Source organism: Varanus komodoensis, unplaced genomic scaffold (assembly GCF_004798865.1).
Source record: "Varanus komodoensis strain SLA01 unplaced genomic scaffold, ASM479886v1 scaffold15, whole genome shotgun sequence".
Taxonomy (NCBI): Eukaryota; Metazoa; Chordata; class Lepidosauria; order Squamata; family Varanidae; genus Varanus; species Varanus komodoensis.
Genome location: NW_025335440.1, coordinates 18,017,341 through 18,036,693, shown reverse-complemented (window position 1 = coordinate 18,036,693; position 19,353 = coordinate 18,017,341). Strand labels below are relative to the sequence as shown.

The following is a 19,353-nucleotide window of genomic DNA, read 5'->3' as shown; positions in this document are numbered from 1 at the left end:
AAATGGTAAGAAAAATGGATATAAATCTAATCTAAATCTAATAAATAAAGTGCCCTTATGGCATGGGCAGAAATATAGGCATTAGTTGGGGGGTATAGGAGTAACAACATCAACAGTTAAAACTGAAGGGATAAGAGTACCCACTAAGCCAGAAGGTTCACTTGTGCCAGTTACATTTTGTAAAAGTAGCCAAGGGCAGTTTCAAAAAAAAAAAAAAAAAGATACATGGAAGAGAGAACTATGTATGCCGGCTTGAGCACCATGGACTATCGGCAGGATAAAAATTTAAGAAAATGAAACTAAACCAAGAATTGTAAATGGGCCCTGAGAATGGTGATATGTTCCTAACCAGTTTAAAGGGCTTATAGCCTAAAAATCTAATGTTACCTAGTAAAAAGGGGGCTAGATTTCTTTCTTCCAAACAGTGGTTCTACTCGTATGGTGGAATGCATTCCTTGCAAAGATACTGACCTGGTTCTCATGTAACAACAACCCAGAGTACAGATGGACATGTTGAATCATGGGTTCTTGCTAAGTGCAGACCCTGCACTTTCTTTTAACTTTTGATTGTTAACCACGAGCAACCCACAGTTCACAACCCATTAACAAACAATGGGTTTTCTATCTGGGTCCATTTCAGAGGGACTTACTTAAGTAGGATAGCCCTCTCAACCTACATGCAAGCCAGGCCGTTGTGTGCCTTGTGCAGCGAGGCCCATAATGCACAGAGGACTGTTTGGGAGTGGGGCAGTGGTTACTATTCCTATATACAGTAAATAAATCTGTTTAAAGTGAGCCTGGCCTAGATTATCTCTTGGCCATGCAAAGGGATACTGTTACAGACTGTCCTGCTGATGGATTAATATATCACATAGGTATGTGATAGGGAGCGGAGAGGGCTGTAAGCATGTAGGCACTCTGAGTGTTAGTGGCTGGAATGGCTCCCTGTTTGCAAAGCTGAAAGTAAATCATGGTACCTTCCAAGGAGCAGTCTTGGGCAACTGTCAGTCACTGACAAAGACATTAAGAAGAGCTGATTGATGCTCAAAGGGCTGCACGAGTGGCTGGCACACATTTTTGGCTGATGTGAAGTCCATTTGTTTAAATACATAAATCCAGCAAATGTCTTGCTGAGGCATGACTGGTGAACCATTTAAATAACTGAGGGTTATTTACACACACAAAAACAGAGCTTTGGGCATTCAAGATAAGAATTTCAGGAAGGTGCAATGGAAGAGAGTGCTTTGACCATCATGTCTCTTGGACTCTCACCTCTCTTCCACAAGGTGCGCAAAAGTCCCCTTGCAGAGTCCTCCTTTGGTGTCTAGACAGTGGCTAGAGGACCATAAGGTTTTTTTAAATTAAGATTTTCCTGTATTCAGGGTTGGAAAAAGTGCTCCAACCCTGGATATAGACCAGATCTGGGAATCCACCCTCTGATCGTGCCTCAGCCTCATTCCTTCTTTCTCTGAAGCATGACGATTACATGGGTGATTAAACTCAACTGTTTGGCTGCCATGGAGACCTGGAGGAGCATGGGGAGGACCATCGGCTGCATGGTTCTGCATTGTGTAGGATGCTGTGGTCCTCCTGATTTCAGAGTGTCATGGGCCGATTGGATTGCACCTTTTAAAATGTTCCCTTTTATTTGTATAACCGCATTTCCCAGTCTTTAGATCTAGAGTCTTGGGCTAGATTTAAATTTGGCTAATTCTTTACATCCCAGATAGGGGTCTCACACTTATTGGCACTGTGACTTAAAGCATGTTTAACTGGATGTAAGGCTGTATCCTCTGCCTGTAGAGACAGAAGGAAGTCCTACAACTCCTATATTGCCCATCCTGCCATCCTCGGGGCACTGTCTAGGTCTAGACAGCCATAGCAAAGGTCAAGTTTTTAGTTCTAACTGTGGAAATGTGTTCCAAGGTTGGAGCTGGAACTCTGACCTCAAATCTCTCCCACACTCCTTGCAGCTGGTGCCGTTCTTTCCCTACTGGCTGTTGCTCCAAGGACAGAAAACTACCTCAGGGCTGGATGGGGGAACTTTCCAGGGGGTGGGGGAGCAGAGTGAGGCTCTGCCAGGAAGCAAAATCTCCTGGGGGCTTAGCTTCTCCTGTGAGCAGGTAAAAACACTTGGATGGCCAAAACTAGCTGTTTTGGGTGGCCAGGCCGTGCTGACCCTTGCCTTTGCACTCCAAGTTAAGAGTGCAACAGACATCCATGTTGTGGTATTCCCTTAGTGATTAAACAGCTTTTATTGAATTTATCTCATTTACTGATTTTTTCCTAAGTGGTGAAGGAGGTTTTTTATTATAGCCAGATGTCTCCTGTTCAAATCTACTTGCTTTGTCCACTGAGCCACTTAATCTTTTTCAGTGCCCTGTGAGCTAGATTATGTTGCAGTGCCTCTTGGTTGTGAGATGAAAATGCTTTGCAATGTAGGATATCTACCATTCAAGATAGATTTCTGAGGAAAAGTAGGGCCCTTGAAGTTGTCTAGCTTTTGTTGCCCTTTGTGCTGTGTAGCTGAAGGGCTTCCCTCTTTCTGTCTCCTCCTTACATAACCAAATACGCCATGGATAGCCTCACTTTTTGCCATGATTTTTGCTGCCTTCCCCTTGTATTGTACCTGCTGGTGTGATGCAGTGGCTAGAGCAGTTTTCTCCAGCCTGGTACCTTCCAGGTGTGCTGACCTGCATCTCTCATCTTTCCTAGTCAGCTGGATTAGATACTAGACCCAGGGAGACATAGGATCATAGCCTCTTTGGGCTATGAATCTTGCTGGCTAACCTTGTGGTTATTGGTGTTTCCAAATAGGCTTTTATTGCATTACTTCACTGTCATGAGCTGGCCCCTTCCCTCTGGTTTCAAAATGGCAGGCGGTCCTTTGAAAATGCATTTCCTTTGCTGAGACTCCACAGATAATAGAATAGTAGAGGTCTAAACAGCCTTCTGCGAAAGCTGAAAAGAGAAACCTCTGCTCCTCTACAGAGCTAAATCCAAACCAGAACTTTCCTTCAATCCCTCCTTTCTGGCCCCACTCTTAGGGTGGCTTTTGCTGCTTGAAGACCAGACGGCATGAATGGCAAAGCTCCTCTGATGAGCAGCTTGTTTCTCCTGATGCCTTCACACTGGGCCAAGGATTGGGTCTTGCACATGCTTTTCCTCTCCTCCTGAAAACTCTTCTTCCCCTTCCAAAACAGGCTGATTCTAATGCTCAGCCTGTGAAACTTTACTCGGGGACCTTGAAGGAGGATCAACAGCTGCCCCCACCGCTCTTCCTCCTCTTCAAAATCCACCTCCAGTTCCCTCTGAACACTCTGCATTGTGCGAGAGACTGGTCCACTCTCTATACCTATTCTGGTAGTTTTCCAGGATATGCAGAAAATGACCCTTGGAAAATTCTATTTGTAATCCTTCCATGTTTATTTCTCAGGTTCTTTTGTTTTTTCTCTTAAAATGTAAAATCTATTAAGGAGGCAAAAATGGAACAGCAGTGCAACATCTCCTGACTGAGAGCACTAGGAACTTCCATCTGGAAACATTCTCAGACTTACTGGGCTTAACTTAGCTCAGACTGCTGTTCAGAGGAAACTGCAAGGCAAAGAGGTACAGGTGCAAGTAGATGCATCCAAAAAGTGCTAGAAAGGACACAACTGATACAGTGAAACTGCTAGGCTCTGTTTTATGTAATGTTTTATTACATTTTAAGTAACTTACATGGAATAAAATCCAAATAAATCCAAATGTGCCTGAATACTAATAGACGCTCAGTCTCAACAGGGGATCCAACAACAGAAATATACATGTAAAAATATAAATATGCACTTAGAGTTTTAGGGATTTAGAACTGAGTGCTTTTATTTGAATGCCACTTGTGTGTATTTCTGTTGCTGAATCTATTGTTGGGGCTGTCAGGAGTCGAGAGGTACATTGTAGGGCAGAAGGTTGTCTTGTCCAGATGCACCTCTTTTGCTTGACACAGAATGAAGCGCTTTGATTTTATATGTGCTTGTTTAAACTTGGATCTATCCAAAAGAGGTCTACTGCTAATGATAGTGTCCATGCCCCTTAGGTAATCTTGTAGGGCTAAGCCAGGTTACATTTGTGGGGTGGCTTTCTGGTGGCCCCTGCCACCAGGCAAATAGAACAACAATCCGTCCATTTGCAAACTCTCTATTTGCAAGATTCAGAATTATACTTAATATTTTTTCGAGCTCCTTTCACAATTCCTATTACTTTTACTTATGCATTTTGTATGCACATGCATATTCTCTCTCTCTCTTTCTCTAAGGATAGATGAAACTTCCTTCTCATTTAAAGTATTGATATATAAATAGTTTGTTGTCTCACAGTTCTTTAAAGTTGCTCTTGTAGTATATAGGAGGACTGTCGAGCAGACAGGATAGCCACAACGTCCTTCTTTTGGTTTTGAAAGGCAGGGCTCTAGCAGGGAAAGGGTGTGGAAGGTGGATTGCAAGCCTGCCATGCTTTTTAATTATTTCAATTAAAGCCTGTTTTAACTCTTCAAGAAAAAACCAGTTCATAATTATATACAATCTATGTAATTTTCTCACAGCTTTCTGAAACTGCCAAGAGATTCTTTCTACCAATATGTGATGAAATGCAAATCAGAGGAGAAGACAATTAAATTATCCATGTACATCAAAACTGTAATGAACATAAATTTAATATGTGACTCTTTTTCAATTGCTGATTGAAATATTGCCCTCAATGATCTCTACTTTGCCAATTGCTTGAAGGTTTTTGTTCATTTGTTTTAGTGTTGAGCTTGGTTTGGTTGGAGGATGAATTGAGATTTAGTCTACAATCTTATGCATATTACCTGGGAATAAATACCATTTGACAGAGAGGGTTTTGCTTTGACTGTACATGTGTAGGATTGCTGTTTTATAGTGCAGTCTTATTTATGCTTACTCAGAAGTAAGTTCCATTGAACTTCCTTCTCAATTAGTACAGAGTGCAGCCTTAAACTATAAGCACAGGTTGCTCTGTGAAGATTATCAATTTGTTCACAAATGATCATGAGTTAGGAATAACTAATGATTGGGCTGAATTTGGTGGTGACACCAACTAATTAGGGTGGTCACAACAAAAAATGACTGGGTACCTCCAAAACAGTCAAACAATCTAGAGTTTAACCCAGCAATAAACTATGGGTAATCATTGGGTTAAACTGTTGATAAAAAGCCGGTTCCAAATGGAAGTGGTGAGTGTGTAGAAGTTAGCATTTCATTCCCTCACTCATGGCTCAGACAACCCATGATTTCTCCAGCTCTACTCATACTGCATAGTCATCTCAGCCAAGCGTATAAAGAGTAGGTTTCAGGCTATGTGCATTTATCATCTGTGAACTGACAGCTCTGGTAAACAGTTGCCTCTATTGCTGTTGTGTAGGACCCTAAAGCTCTTGTTATGTTGATGTCTGATCCAGATGCTTCCTTGGGTAGTGCAATTTTACTTGACTTGCTTTCATGGGTCTCAGCAAATTAATTAAAGAATGATTAGTTGAGCCTTTAGCTCAGAGATGGGTACCTTGTTGTTATCCAGATGTTTTTTGCTGGGAAACATGAGCGGGGGTGGGGGGTAGGTTTTCCAAAAGCAGCAGATTGGCCACTTGGTCTATCCAGCATCCAATCTTCTTATGTTCCTAAGTCCCATCAGCCCTACTTCAGACAATAGTAAGAGATGTTGGCAGCTCTAGGCCAAAATAACTGAAAAGTCCCATATTACCCATCCCTACTTTAGCCGAAACAACTGTCATTCTCAAATTTAGTTCATAGATCATCTGGACTAAGGATCCAGCTCTGTAAGATTCACAAATTATGGATTTGAAGTAAGTAGCATTAGAAATACTGGTGCAAAGAAATTTTTGAAGTTTTTGTATCTTCCAAGTAAGGATGATGATTAGATGATAAGGGTACATTTGTCAAGTTCTCATTCATGCATTCTTCAGGGACATTAGAGCAGGTATGTTTATGCTAAATAGCAACAGGTTGGTTTCTCTCTTTCTTGCCATTTTAACACAGCAAAACATTTTAGAGCTTCTAAGTGATGCCTTTATTTGAAATTGCAGTTCCTTACCTTTGCCATTCTTTTAAAATGAGCATGTTAACTGGGCCTTTTGTTTCTACTACACTAGACAGAGCTATAATCTGCTTTGTTCATTTGTTGGTCTTGCAGTTTCTGGATTTTATTAGGTTATAAATTTTAAAGCAAAATTAGAAAAACATTTATGTGACTTTGACACTTACGAGAGAGTCTTTGTAGTTTTGCAGCAATCTTTATATCATTGGATGGAGTAATTGAATGGTTCTGATGTTTGCTTTGCTGTTCTAGTTAATCAGTTGATTGTTATCCTTCAAGCAATGCATCCTGTACAAACACTCCTGTGATTTACAATGCAAACCTATGCATGCCTATCGAGAAATAAACACCACTGAGTTCAGGGAAGTATACTCTATAAGTTCCTGAGATTCCTGAAGATGTATCATTAAATGAATGTCAATAAAAGTTGTTCCTCTATGGGTTTCTGGAAATACCAGCAGAAGAGGTATTTCCATTCTGTCCTTTCTCTTTCTCTTGATGTAAGTAAATCAAGCCACTGATTTCCCTGTATATGACTTAATGTGCTCCAGTACATGAAGATGAGAGGAAGGGATAGTGGGGCTCTTTGGAGTCCTGTGATGCTTTGTTTGCACATGGACAGGCATACCTTTGTCTGTCTGTCTGTCTGTCTGTCTGTCTGTCTGTCTGTGTCGTGTGTGTGTGTGTGTGTGTGTGTGTGTGTGTGTGTGTGTGTAACAGTCAGCATTTTATATTGCTTTATTGCGCTGCAGTGGAAATGTCAAAGAAAAAATCCAAGCCCTCAACTGTTTTTAGAACTGATTATTATCTCAAGTATACAAGTCAATTCTATGATGTTCCTAATTTTCTAAATTAAGGACATTTAAAGAGTTTTGCTGGTTCTTTTTTTAGGTGCAATTTAACCAGGTGTAATTTTAGCATACTATTATACCTATTACATTGTGTAATGAAATGCAAGTTTAGGTTTTGTAGATATAAATTGTTGCCTATTAGGAGCAGTAGCTGAATGCTCTACATGAACAGTAATATGACCCTTTATTTCTGGCTTGTTCAGAATGTGCATTACATACCTGGCATTGTTAAGACAGTTCTTTAACAATGGAGCTCTCTAAGTTGCAGATGGCTTTTAGTGTATCTGTGTCTTTACTAGTATATAAAATATCTGCTACTATATTTGACCTTTGCTGTTAAGTATAAATAGATGGACAGCTGTGTTGTTAAAGCACTGCATATTAATGTAAAGAAAATGTGCTGCTTACAATGCTCTGCTTAGGCACTACTAAGCACTTGTAGTTCTCTTGGAAGAGGAGAAAGTGAATCATGTTTAAAACACTCCCACTGAAATCCACGACATTTAGAAGTGCCATTTTTTGTCTGGAGTGTACCCCTGCATCTGTGCAGCCACCTGTTACTGGACATTAATAAGCAAATTTCATCCTCCTAATTGAATGGCATTAACTATCACTTCTCATACAGGTTGTTGTTAACTGAAATGACCAAATTAGTTTTGTATGGGAATAAGACATGGCTTGATGAAAGAAACCATGCTTAGTCTTCTTAGGTCTTACTCCAAAAACTTGATCAGGAAATGTTGTTGTTTTTGCTTGTGCTTGTGCATTTTTTCAGCAGAGTGTGTGTGTGTGTGTGTTGATTGTGAAGGAATTCTGAAATTAGAAGGCTGAAGTCCCAAACACTTCTTATCATCTGTGCTTGTCTTTAGGTTGTCCATTGGAAAGCCAACATTTTGACCAATTTCCAGTCCCTATTGCAGCTTATCTGAAGGTTAAGCAGAGGCCATTGACCACTGAATCTCTTCTCACAACTTAGTAATTCTTGATTCTCTCCACTTAGTGACTGCAAATATTAAGACCGTGGGTGGGTAGAGTGGGATGAAGCCCAAACTAGTATTGTTGTGGCTTCAGTTTGGTCTCATATGTCTAAAGGAAATGGCATGTAAGCTTGCTTCAGAATGTAGCTGTCTTTTGTCCCGGAAGGAATGTGTAGAAACAGCTGTGAGGAAGGGATACAGAAGCACAGGGCAACCGTGATTTTCAATGTATTTGTGAATGGTTTGGAATGAGGAGTGAGCAGTGAAGTGGCCAAGTATTTTGATGACGCCCAACTATTTAAGGTGCTTAAAACCAAAAGGGATTGTGAGGAGCTTCAAAGGGATCGTGCCAAGCTGAGAATGGTCATTGAAATGGCCAATGCAGATTAAGCAAGTATAAAGCAATGCATACGGAAGCAAAAAATCCCATCTTCAAATACAGGCTGATGGGATCTGAGTTAGTGGTGACTGATTAAGAAAGGGATATTGGGTAGGTGGTGGACAGCTTGATAAAAATGTTGACCCAGGACACAGTTGCTGTGAAATAGGCAAACTCCATGTTAGGCATATTTAGGAATGGAAATAAAATAGAACTGCTGATGTCATGCTTGCCTTATGCATATCTTGGGTGTGACTGCACTTACACAGTTCTGGTTACTGCACTAGAAAAATGGTATCACTGAATTGGAAGAAGTGTGGACAATGGCAACTAAAATAAGGAAGGATTGGAGCAATTCCCTTACACAGACTGGTTACAACATCTCGGATTGTTCAGCTTAGAAAGAAGGGGAGACAGAGGTGCTTAAATTATGCAAAGTGTAGAGAAAGTAGAGGGAGAGACTTTTCCTCCTTCTCCCATAGTACTAGAACCTGAGGTCATCCTATGAGGCTGATAGGTGGGAGATCCAGGACAAATAACAAGTAGCTCTTCACACAGTGCATAATGGAATTCACTGCCAGAGGAAGTAGTGAAGACCACTGGTTTGGACAGCTTCAAAAGGAGATTAGACAAACTCAGAGAAGACCTACTAGCCCTGCTGAGCATGTGTCACATGCATTATGAGAAGCACTATGCATGTGTATACCAGCTGCTGAGGAGCTTGGGCAGTTGGAACTCTTACACCCATCCTGCCAGCCATATCTGCTATGAATGTTTGCAGGTCCATTAACTGAGGATGCAGACAAACCTTTAGACCAGGGGTGGGGAAATTTGGCAGGTCCCGCAGGACACTTGTAACAATCATCAATAAACCACTATAGACTGCAAGACAGGTCAACTTTTGCCTATTCTGAAGCTAAATTGGATTAATAGATTCTAATAGCATTTCACAAGCTAAAATTGCCATTTTCCCCTTTAACCTTCTCCAATTTTTTTGCCAGGGCCTCATGTAGTCCAGGGGCCACATGATTTCAAGGTTGCTTTAGACTGACCTTCTATTGATCTAATCGGATTTTTATTTTTAATGGCACCTCAGTCACTATATTAAGAACTAACAAACAAACCCAGCTGTTAATAGGTTGCAGGAGCACCTAGTTTGGTTCAGCAAAGCCTTCAAGCAAAGTTTTGCAGCTGTCAGAGTTAGATACATTGTGAGTGAATCCATGCATGTTGGCCTAGGTGTTGTCTGTGCCATGGTATATCCCACAGCCCACTGATGGAGAGGTCTTCCCACTCCATTCCCCTGAGGAGTGGAGGGTTGGGTAGGGAAGGGGTAGGCCTAAAATTGTATCTCTTGACCTACTAATCTCCCTGGACTTCAGCTTATATGGACTGCAAATCTGTGTGCTAGTTAGGGAAGTCAGCCCCTTGTGGCTGAAGATGGATTTCAACCGTGGACAAATGGGTCACATTTAAATTAATTAATTCCCAACTGTTTTTACAGCAGCAATGAGACATGCATGCCTAGGGTCTCCTTAGTATGCATACCAAGTTTCTACTGTCTAAGTTTCATGGTTTTAGAATTAAGTTGGTGACAGATGAGCAGATAACACTCTTTTATTATAACAGATAATTGCAGGCATGACTGTGTTTTTCCCCCTTCAAGAAATTTTATGACTGAGTAAAATGTGGCTCTTGCCATTTACCAAGTTGTGCAATTGGCAGTGCTAACATTTTGGAAAGTTTTTCTTTTCCAAAGTCAGCCAAGCAGGGGGTGAGCATTTCCCCCCTTCCCTCAATTGCTGCCTTGATAGAGAAATACAATGAATTCTGATCATAATGTGTCTTTTCAGGTATACCTTGAAAGACTTTTAACTTACGCAGAGATAGATATCTGTCCAGCAAACTGGAAACGAATTGTCCTGGGTGCAATTCTGCTAGCATCAAAAGTTTGGGACGACCAGGCTGTGTGGAATGTGGACTACTGTCAGATCCTGAAAGATATCACAGTTGAGGACATGTAAGTTCACTGTTCTGTCCAAATGTTATAGTTTCATTTCACTAATGTTGTCTATTTATTCTCGTTAACAACTTAAGTATGTACTGTCTTCTCTGTTAAAAAGCCATCAATGTGCCGTGCACAATGATTTAAAGAAATTGCATCTAGCCCTGTGTATACTATAGATGCTTCTTTCTATTGTTGCCAATTGCAAACAGAATTCAGTATTTTGTTAACTCATATTTTGTAGCTGACTGTTTTATCGATTATTTACCTTATAATGTATACGTTTTTGGAAGCAGTTTACAGAAAAGTGTTTCAAGAATATAAAGGAACTAGGTAACTTAATATGGTTGCATCCAGGCTAAATTAGTTGAAATTAAGTTCTGTGGAAATTAATGGACTATATTAGTTATGACTTAAGCTCTATTAAGGCTGTTCTCATTTAACAACATCTTGTGTTGTTATACCACTTCTTCCATTTTTTTCTTATCCCAGATGATTAAGCATAAAATGCCTTCTGCTTAGGAGTGCTGGGACCTCTTTGTCTGGAAGCACTCAGTGTTAACAGTGGTAAACCAAGTCTATTTGGTGTTTGTTAGGCCTTCCAGGTTAGCTGGTCAGAGTTTCTCTGTCTTTTCTCAATGGATGCCTTTTCTAGTTCTGTGAAATCTGGCTGGACTCAGTATTTTATCTCTGCAGCATATTTTCAGTGTTGTGGTTCAGGATCTTGTGAAGTAATGTGAATCCCTCTGTGGATATCCATATTCTTTTCCTTTTTCACTTCCAACATGTTTACATTAGATTAGAGGGCAGGACTTCTGTGTTAGGGCGGACATGCAGGCTTGAACCATTGCAGCCCAACACATCACACAGCAGGTCTCTTGGAGAACTGTTTAGATGGGAGCAATTGATTAGTATATGAGTCTATGTGAATAATTAAATATGTGAGCAGCTAAGGATACTTGTTGACGTACAAAGAAAGAAATGGAGTCCTAATATCAAGAAATAGAGAAATATATATTTCATCTTTTTAATAAGGCATAGTTCAATTTTTCTGAGAATGCGAAAACGAAACAAAAACAACCCACCACTGAATGATCCTTTAAAAAGGGCATTCAGGCTTAATCAGAGTAGGACAGTACTGATCTAGACTACATTTTTCCTCAAGTGTTTCCTAAAAAAGGAAAAGGTATACATGCATTTGTATTGCATAGTCCAGAGATTGTATGCCAAAATTCCTTTTACAAGTAAGAAAATGTGCAAGGACTTGTTTAATCAGGTAAACCACAAACAACTCATGCTTAAGTCTGATCTAATGTATTCTACCAAAGGAATTTTGCATGGGCTTATTGAGCATCTGCTGCTCAATTCTATCTTTGGACTAGTTGGATTTCAAGGGACAAGCATGGAATGAAAATGAGCGCTTAATATGCCACAAATAGCATAAGAGAAGAACTTAAGTAAGAAATGTGTATTAGCTATAAATATTTAAGGTAGAAGACAAATTCTTCAAACTGTCTGTATTGAAAATGTCCCAAGTTTCCAAGCTTACAATAGATCTTTTTTCTTTTGCACTCACAACCCCTATTGCCAATTGAAGCAAATCACAGTCCTGTAAAATGAGTGCTAGAGTGTGTCTTTGCATGTGCCCTATTATTTATTTTGCAGGAATGAGTTGGAGCGCCAGTTCCTGGAGCTGCTGCAGTTCAACATCAATGTTCCCTCCAGTGTTTATGCCAAGTATTATTTTGATTTGCGATCCCTGGCAGAAGCCAACAACCTGAGCTTTCCGCTGGAGCCACTCAGCAGGGAAAGGGCATATAAACTTGAGGTGAGACCTTGCTCTGTAGCTCCTAGACACGGCAGGGAGACCTCTTGCTTTTGCACCGGCCTCCCCAACCTGGGGCCCTGCAGGTGCTTTGGGCTGCAACTCTCAACATTTGTGACCATTGCCAATGCTGGCCATGGCTGATGGAAATTGAAGACCAAAACATCTGGAAGGTGGCTGTTTTTACCCTGTCCCTAAACATTTTCAGATAAAATGTATTTTCATTTCTGCCCACCAGAGAGCTCCAACCTTAGGCACTTTGATCTAGGAAATTCTGCACTGTTTGTACTTGCTGGGGCATATGTTTTCAAGATGAAAGAAGATTTTAATGCTCCTGTGCTGGAGGAAGGAGAGCCAGGGGCCCAGCTGTGAAACAATTGGGCCTGCGCTCTTGTCTGCTTGTTCAGTATTTGTTCAATGTGCAGCTGTCTCAGCAGCCAGTGGCCCATCCGATCCCAGGCACAAGGTACTGCTGCTTGTATAGCTTGGAAGCTGAAGGGCTTTAAACTAGAACTGCATCAGTACATTCGGTATTTTGGCCCCACACCTTTTGCTTTGGCCTCAGCCACTCCTGGAATGCAGTCCCCAAGAACCCCTTTAAAATGGAATTTGCCCTTGGCCTGAGAGGGGCTCACTTTAGGAACACTGAAAATGACAGAGAAGCCTGGATTGTTTCGAAAAGCCTAGAGGACTTCTTGGGCCTGTGGGAACATGTACATTATACCAGCAGCAGTACCTTGGTTAAAAACCAAAGGCTTAATTTTAGGTCTTATTTTAATTTCCGCCCCCTGCCCCATATGACTGCTTTTAAGCTCTACATTGCATGTTAATTTTAGCATGTTAGGCAAAATATATTAGCAAGTCTAAATTAACCAATTTTCTTTAAGTCCTTATTGAAGATAGCAAGTAGAGCATAACTGGATGTGGTCAAACCTGACTTGTTTACTAATACTGATTAGCAAAGACTGAGAAAACAGCTGGAGAGGGCAAATTGAAAAAGATATGAGAGGACAGCTGTGTTAAATTGAATTTAATATGAGAGTGAGGGCAACTATTGTTTTCATCCTTTGCTTAATATTTTTTCTACAATGTTATATGTGATAGCTTTCTACTCAAAGGGTAGAATTTATTAAACTGGCTGATTAAACAGCAAGAATTTTACAAAATTCATTTTAAATTGAGTAAAGTGGAGCATTAAACCAGAGTTGCCAAAAGCTCTGGGATCACATCCAGTCTGGTTTTTTGGGGCTCAGGGGGTCGCTATTCATGTCATGATGGCAGAGTGGTCATCCAGCCATCAGCACGCACATTTGTATGGCTATTAAAAAGGAATTGGGCAAATTCCTGGAGGATAAGGCCATCAGCGGATGTTAGTCCAGATGGCTCTATGCTGCCTCCAGTATCAGAGGTAATATACCAATGTATACCTGTGGTAGGGCAACACCTCCAGGAGGATGCCGTTGCACTGATGTCCTGCTTGTGGGTTCCCCACAGGCAGTGTCTTGGCCACTGTGAGAACAGAATGCAGGACAAGATACAGGCTTAGTCTGGTCTAGCATGGCCCTTCCTAAGTTGATAGGAAGGGCCTGAAGAGTTGTGTAACAGGCTGCACATGACTTGCTGGACCCCACATTGTACAAGCTTGGCATATGGAGCATGAGGGAGGAACTGTAGTTCAGTAATACAATGTGTGTGTTGCATGCAGGTTCAGTCTCCGTCCTTTCTAGGTAAAAGGATCAGGTAGCAAAATAACAAGCTATTGCATGTACCTGACCTTTCTTCACTGCCCATCTTCCTGCAGGCCATCTCTCGCTTGTGTGAAGACAAGTATAAGGACTTCAGGAAATCTGCAAAGAAACGATCAGTCAGTTCGGACAATCTGACTGTAGTTAGATGGTCACCTGCTATTATCTCCTAACAGTGAAGTCTGGGATATTCTTCCAAAAATACTGTTTCTATCATCAACTTCGGGTGGGAGGGGTGTTTTCTTCTTCTTTTCTTCTTTGTTTTTCCTTCTGTCCTTACTTTTTCTTATTTTTAGATCTGCCTTTACAGTGCCTCCCCCATTGTGTAGCACACAGTAATAAAAACAAGGACTGGGGAGAACAATCAGTACACCGGAAAGAACTTTGGAAGAGGATTGATTTTGTTACTTGCTCCAGAGCTTGTCCCTTTTTGTGAGGAAAAGGCCAATGCATACATATGCTTAGAAGAGGAGAAAACAGAAACCAACAAGTGTGCTATTTAAAAAAAAACCCTCAACAAAAACAGTTGGAAATAAATGGAAATAAACACCACAAGATAAGCTGGGAAGAAGTACTATAAGAAAGGAGTTGGAAGTGTTTCACGTTCTCCTCAGTATCTTCTATCAGTTTTCTGGGTTTTTGCATTCCTATTTGGGTTTGCTGGGTTGCTTTTCCTGCTTCCACAAAGCAGCAACTATGAAGAAGGCAGTATCTACACTAGCACAACAAAGGCCTCTAAATTGGGCAACATTGGTTGTTTTCTCCTCTCTCCCACTCCAGCGTGCTGCACCTTTTTTCATATGCTGTTTTATTAGCTTTTCTCCCTTTAATTATTATTGCGTATTTTGTTTCTTGTATACCATTATTGTATTTTTGAAAAAAAATGACTTGATTTATAGTGCTGAACCAAAAGTATACAAGAAGATCAGGTGTTCGTTTGTAATTTCCTTTCCCCCACCTTTTCTTTAATTTATAGCAACCATGTCCATGGTGCTGCCTATGAGCTGCGTCGCAAATACTGGCTGCTTCTTCGTATATGTGGCTGCATGTGCCTTCCTACATTCTTTGGGATAGTTTATTTTTCCTTACTATAAAGTTATAGTTATTGGAAGGATTCAGACAACAGTATAACTTGGGCCAAGGAGGTGACATTTGCATAGGATGTGGTAGTCCTTCTTGCAAGCGTTTCAGAGCATTTAGAGATTTGGCAGCATTTAAGTGGGAGAGATGAAAAGAGAAGGGAGAGCGGGAGGGAGAAATATCTCTTTTCATATGGCCCAAACAGTTGATTTCCTTCACTTCCTGGTTCAACGTTGCAAGCAATAGCCTCAAGTTTTTTATATGTTTACTTTAAATGGAAACCAATCTGTTTGTATAAAATAGAAAAATAATTAAAAAAAAGTTTTTTGTTTCAGTAAGAAAGGGTCCATTGAAGACAAAGACTAAAACCTATATTAATTTTACCAAGTGTTTTGTCACAGGTTAGATTTCAGAATAAAAACTGTTTTAAACAATTGCATTTTTCAGTGTAGGTGCTTATAGAAATTTAAACAAAATGCAAACTGTGAAGAGAATTTTGTTGCTTATATTGATTATAATGTACCTTTTTGTTCTTACTACTGGTTTCCCACACTTCTTTTCCTGTTCTTAATGGGATAAGCAAGTTGAATAACCTTTTTAATATAGCAATTCAAGTTATCTCTGTAAAAATACTCTATACAAGTGTCTTTGAATTATTTTGCACATTTGAGAAGGTTGCCATTTTACATAAAACAACAGACCAAAATCAGCCGTACATTTAATGAGCATGGAGTTCCATGAACTCTCTTCTTCCCAGTGCAAGACATGGTGAAACACACGACACTCTCCCTCTCTGTGTCAGGTGAACTGCATGAGAGTAACATACAAAGCACATTCCACCAAGAGCTTCTCCTGCACAGACACCCATGCCAGCTGTGTGGTTAAGTTCCCGTCCTGTTCGTTTCATCGGAGGCTTGCACAGAGTAATGGTCCATCGGCGTGCTCCTGAGCAACTCCCATTAGTTGCAGTGATAGCATGCCCTAGACACATTTCTTTATCTGGTCCCATTGACCTTTAAAACCCAACAAGACTGCTTGCATTTTCCATGTAAGGGCACATCCATGCACCTCTTAATTTGGGGAAGTGGAAATGTCAGTCCCTGTGGTCAAAGCTGTGGAACCAAAGAGGAGACATGCCTCCAAACCAGAAATTTTGCTGTTGATATTTTCTTCAGGAGTTCCTTCTACTAAGGAAGCAAGCTGCCTTTCAGACCTGTCTCCTTAGTGGCATGAGCTGCTGCATCAGAAAGTGCAATCTTGTGACTGCATGTTTCTTTCTTGGGATCTCAGCTAAGGTATGCAGGGTGGCATTAGGCAAGCTAGTCTCCTGCTTGGACAATAAGAACCAGTGGCCAGTTGGCCACTGAGAACCAATGGTGGCCAACGAGAACCAATAGTGGCTGTGTCATCATCACTACCAGCTTCCAGTCCTGGTGGAGCTGGGGACAATTATTTCTATAGGACAATTGCCATGTTTCTTTCCTGATTCTCTAATACCTAGTTGGGAGTGTAGGAAGTGGCTGTCTGGATGTGCCCTAAGCATGCTCAGAAGCAGAGCACTAAAAGACTTTCATCAGGTAACAGTATCCCTGAGAAAGATGCTTCTTGCCTTAAAGGAGTAGAGCACTGACAATATTAAATTGCTAATAATCCGTTTTCTACAAACTTTCTAGCATGCATGACACAGTGTGAAGACTTTGCACACCAGTAAGAAGGATCCAACACCGTCCAGCTGTTGGCACTTTTTATGCAGCACCAGTGGGAAACATTGCTTGTGCACCATCAATAGCACTTGCACAGTGTAAAACGTGCAGTGGCCAGGCACTGTTGGATGCTTCTTTGTGTTTCATGAACCTTAAAACAGTTTAAGTCTCACTCCTTTTTATTACTCTCTTAATTATTGTGCCAATAAATCGAGTTCTGATTGAACCAGGTCAGGGTTTGAAGATTCCATCCCCACCCCTTGCCTTTTCCTTAAATAGAATGTTTTAAAAAGCATCTTTAAGAGATTGGGGGAAAAGAAAACAATGAGAATGAAAAGAGTTGCTGTTTGATAGAATGGGGTTACAGCTCCTCTCCCAAACATGTAAATATGATTTTTACATTCAGTTGTTTTTCAATATATTGCAAAACAATTTTGGGGCTGACTTTTCTAGCAAGAGCATTGTTGATAATCAGTTTGGAATGGGGGTAGGGGAAGGCAGTAAGGTTTGCATTATGTAAAGTTCTCAATGCATCTACTATAATTTTGTGAGGTTTATTAAACAACTTAAAAGATTGTATAGTCTATTTATTGTATGTATGTACATACAGTCGGATACTTAAAATTTCAAGTGGATTCCGTAAAACCTGGCTCAGTCTTGTTTAGACTATTGGATATCGTTTTAGCCTTGTGCACTGGATTCTACCTCTGTATAGGAGAATTTTCCATATTCTTCAATTAGTACTGATTCTGTGATTTAACTTGGTTATGTTTCTTGCACTAAAAATTAAAAAAAAAAGAAATCTGCTGTTATATATGAGTTTTTTCATTTTTCCTGTTATGTTTTTGTACAGTCAATTATTTTGAACACTTTTAATCATCTTCTTACTGTATGGTTCTATAATATGTTCCTAGGATTTCTGTTTCAGTTTCTTCTAAGGTTGCCAAAAACTGCAGAAAAACCCTGGACTGTTGGTGTTCTTATGCGTAATTTCAAATAGTACTTGTCCACCCTCAAAACTGAATATAGCCTTAATTTTAAAAGACTACCAAAGAAACTTAGTTTAAGCACTGCTGGTGTATAAGCCCGTGCTCCAAAGAAGAGCTGGAAAATGGGACCCAGAGATTGGAAAAAACAAACCACTAATTCCTCAGCTGTCTGCTGGAGAAACCATGGGTAGGGTAACAAACTTACATAGCTTAGGAATGAATTTTTAAAAATGGCTTAGCATTCTGTGTGAACCAGGTCATTGAGAAATTGCAGGGAAAAAATGGTGCATGCAATATTGGGCAAATTTTAATTTGTATGGCTGGCTGTGAAGACGCATTTTAAAATGTGTTTGGTAACCCTGCTGAAATCTTGGAAGCTAGAGGCTGGCAAAATAGAATTCCCAGTGGTAGGGCTTCAGAGCTATGTAGGGCTTTGTGTCCCTTCCCAGCGTTGAACAAAACAAGAATAGATGATATGAAACAGTAGCAAATAGAGTCTAGTAGATCAGAGTTCTTCGCATTGCAGATACTATGCTTACCAATAAGGGCTAGAAAAACAGTATTTGTGTATCTGAGCCAAATCTGTCTCCATACATTCTTAAACTTTTACAGAACTGATTTTGGAGACTGTTTTGAAGGACACATTCCAAAGCCTCCCTTTTCACCTCTGGATAACATAAGATGAGATGCCATCAGGGAAGCACTTGATTCCTCTGATTCCTGTTGATCTTTCGTAACTTGAATGTGGTTTCTACACAGTCCCCACAGCATTTCCATTGGTGGTCAGAAGAGAATAATTCAGTAGAAAGTACTTGCCAGCTCCCTGAAGCCTGCATATTAAGAATCCTGCTTGAAGCTTTGGATGATTCTGAAGTACACACACATGCACACAACATATGTCCGGCTACACACAACTCCACTCAACAGACAAAAGCGTATAGGTAAGCAAGCTGTTTCATAGCTCACATCCATCCATTATCATTCTTTTGGTCTGTGTGCCCTAGTTGAAATGTTAGCCTCTATTCAGCCATGTGTTCTTCTCTTCCAGCATTCAGTGGCCAAATTTCTATTATCTCTCTGTCTCCAAAAGGCTTAAAAACTCACTAAACAGACACTTCATTCAGTAACTGTGAATAAACAGTTTTGAGCTTTGTCTTTTACCACGGCCAGCAGAGAAACTTAAGAATGGGCGAAGGATGCTTACTTTAACTCTGCTGTTTTCTCTGTGCCTTTGAGAACAGATGTACTAATGCACTTGGGCCAAAACAATGTTTTGTGAATGTTTAAAGCAATCATGCATTCAGCATCCCTTATCTAGTCAGTGCATGGTGAATATTATTAACAAAGTTGAGGTAAAACAACTCTCTTATACCCCACACCCAAAGCATGAAGTTTTCTTGTTGGTAACAGCCATCAAAATACAGATAATTCACATGGCATGTACTGGGTTGAGGAGCTTCATATTTCATTAACAGTCATGGTTCTTCCCTGCCTCTTAATATTTTCAGAATAACAGAAATTTAGGCTGCAATCTTCTATGCTTATCTGGAAGGAAATCCGATTGAATTCAGTAGGACTTATTCTGAGCAGAAGTTGTTGCTGCATTTATATCCTGTCTTTTTTCCTCTTGCAAAGACCTAAGGTAGAATAATCTCTCTATTTTATCCTCACAGGAAGCCTGTGAGGTAGAT

At 40.4% G+C, this 19,353-nt stretch overlaps 1 protein-coding gene across 7 annotated transcripts in view; it reads left to right on the top strand.

Annotated features, from left to right (window-relative positions):
* Nucleotides 1–17,485, top strand: part of CCNY (cyclin Y) — a 109,723-nt gene extending 92,238 nt beyond the window's left edge. For 6 of the 7 annotated variants that reach the window (XM_044425147.1, XM_044425146.1, XM_044425150.1 and 3 more), the window contains 3 exons: nt 10,169–10,335; nt 11,986–12,148; nt 13,947–17,485. In XM_044425147.1, coding sequence (XP_044281082.1) covers nt 10,169–10,335; nt 11,986–12,148; nt 13,947–14,063 — 447 coding nt within the window. In that variant the 3' untranslated portion in view covers nt 14,064–17,485. The remainder of the gene's footprint in view (nt 1–10,168; nt 10,336–11,985; nt 12,149–13,946) is intronic. The other variant, XM_044425149.1, reaches the window with a different exon arrangement.
* Nucleotides 17,486–19,353: the final 1,868 nt, after the last annotated feature.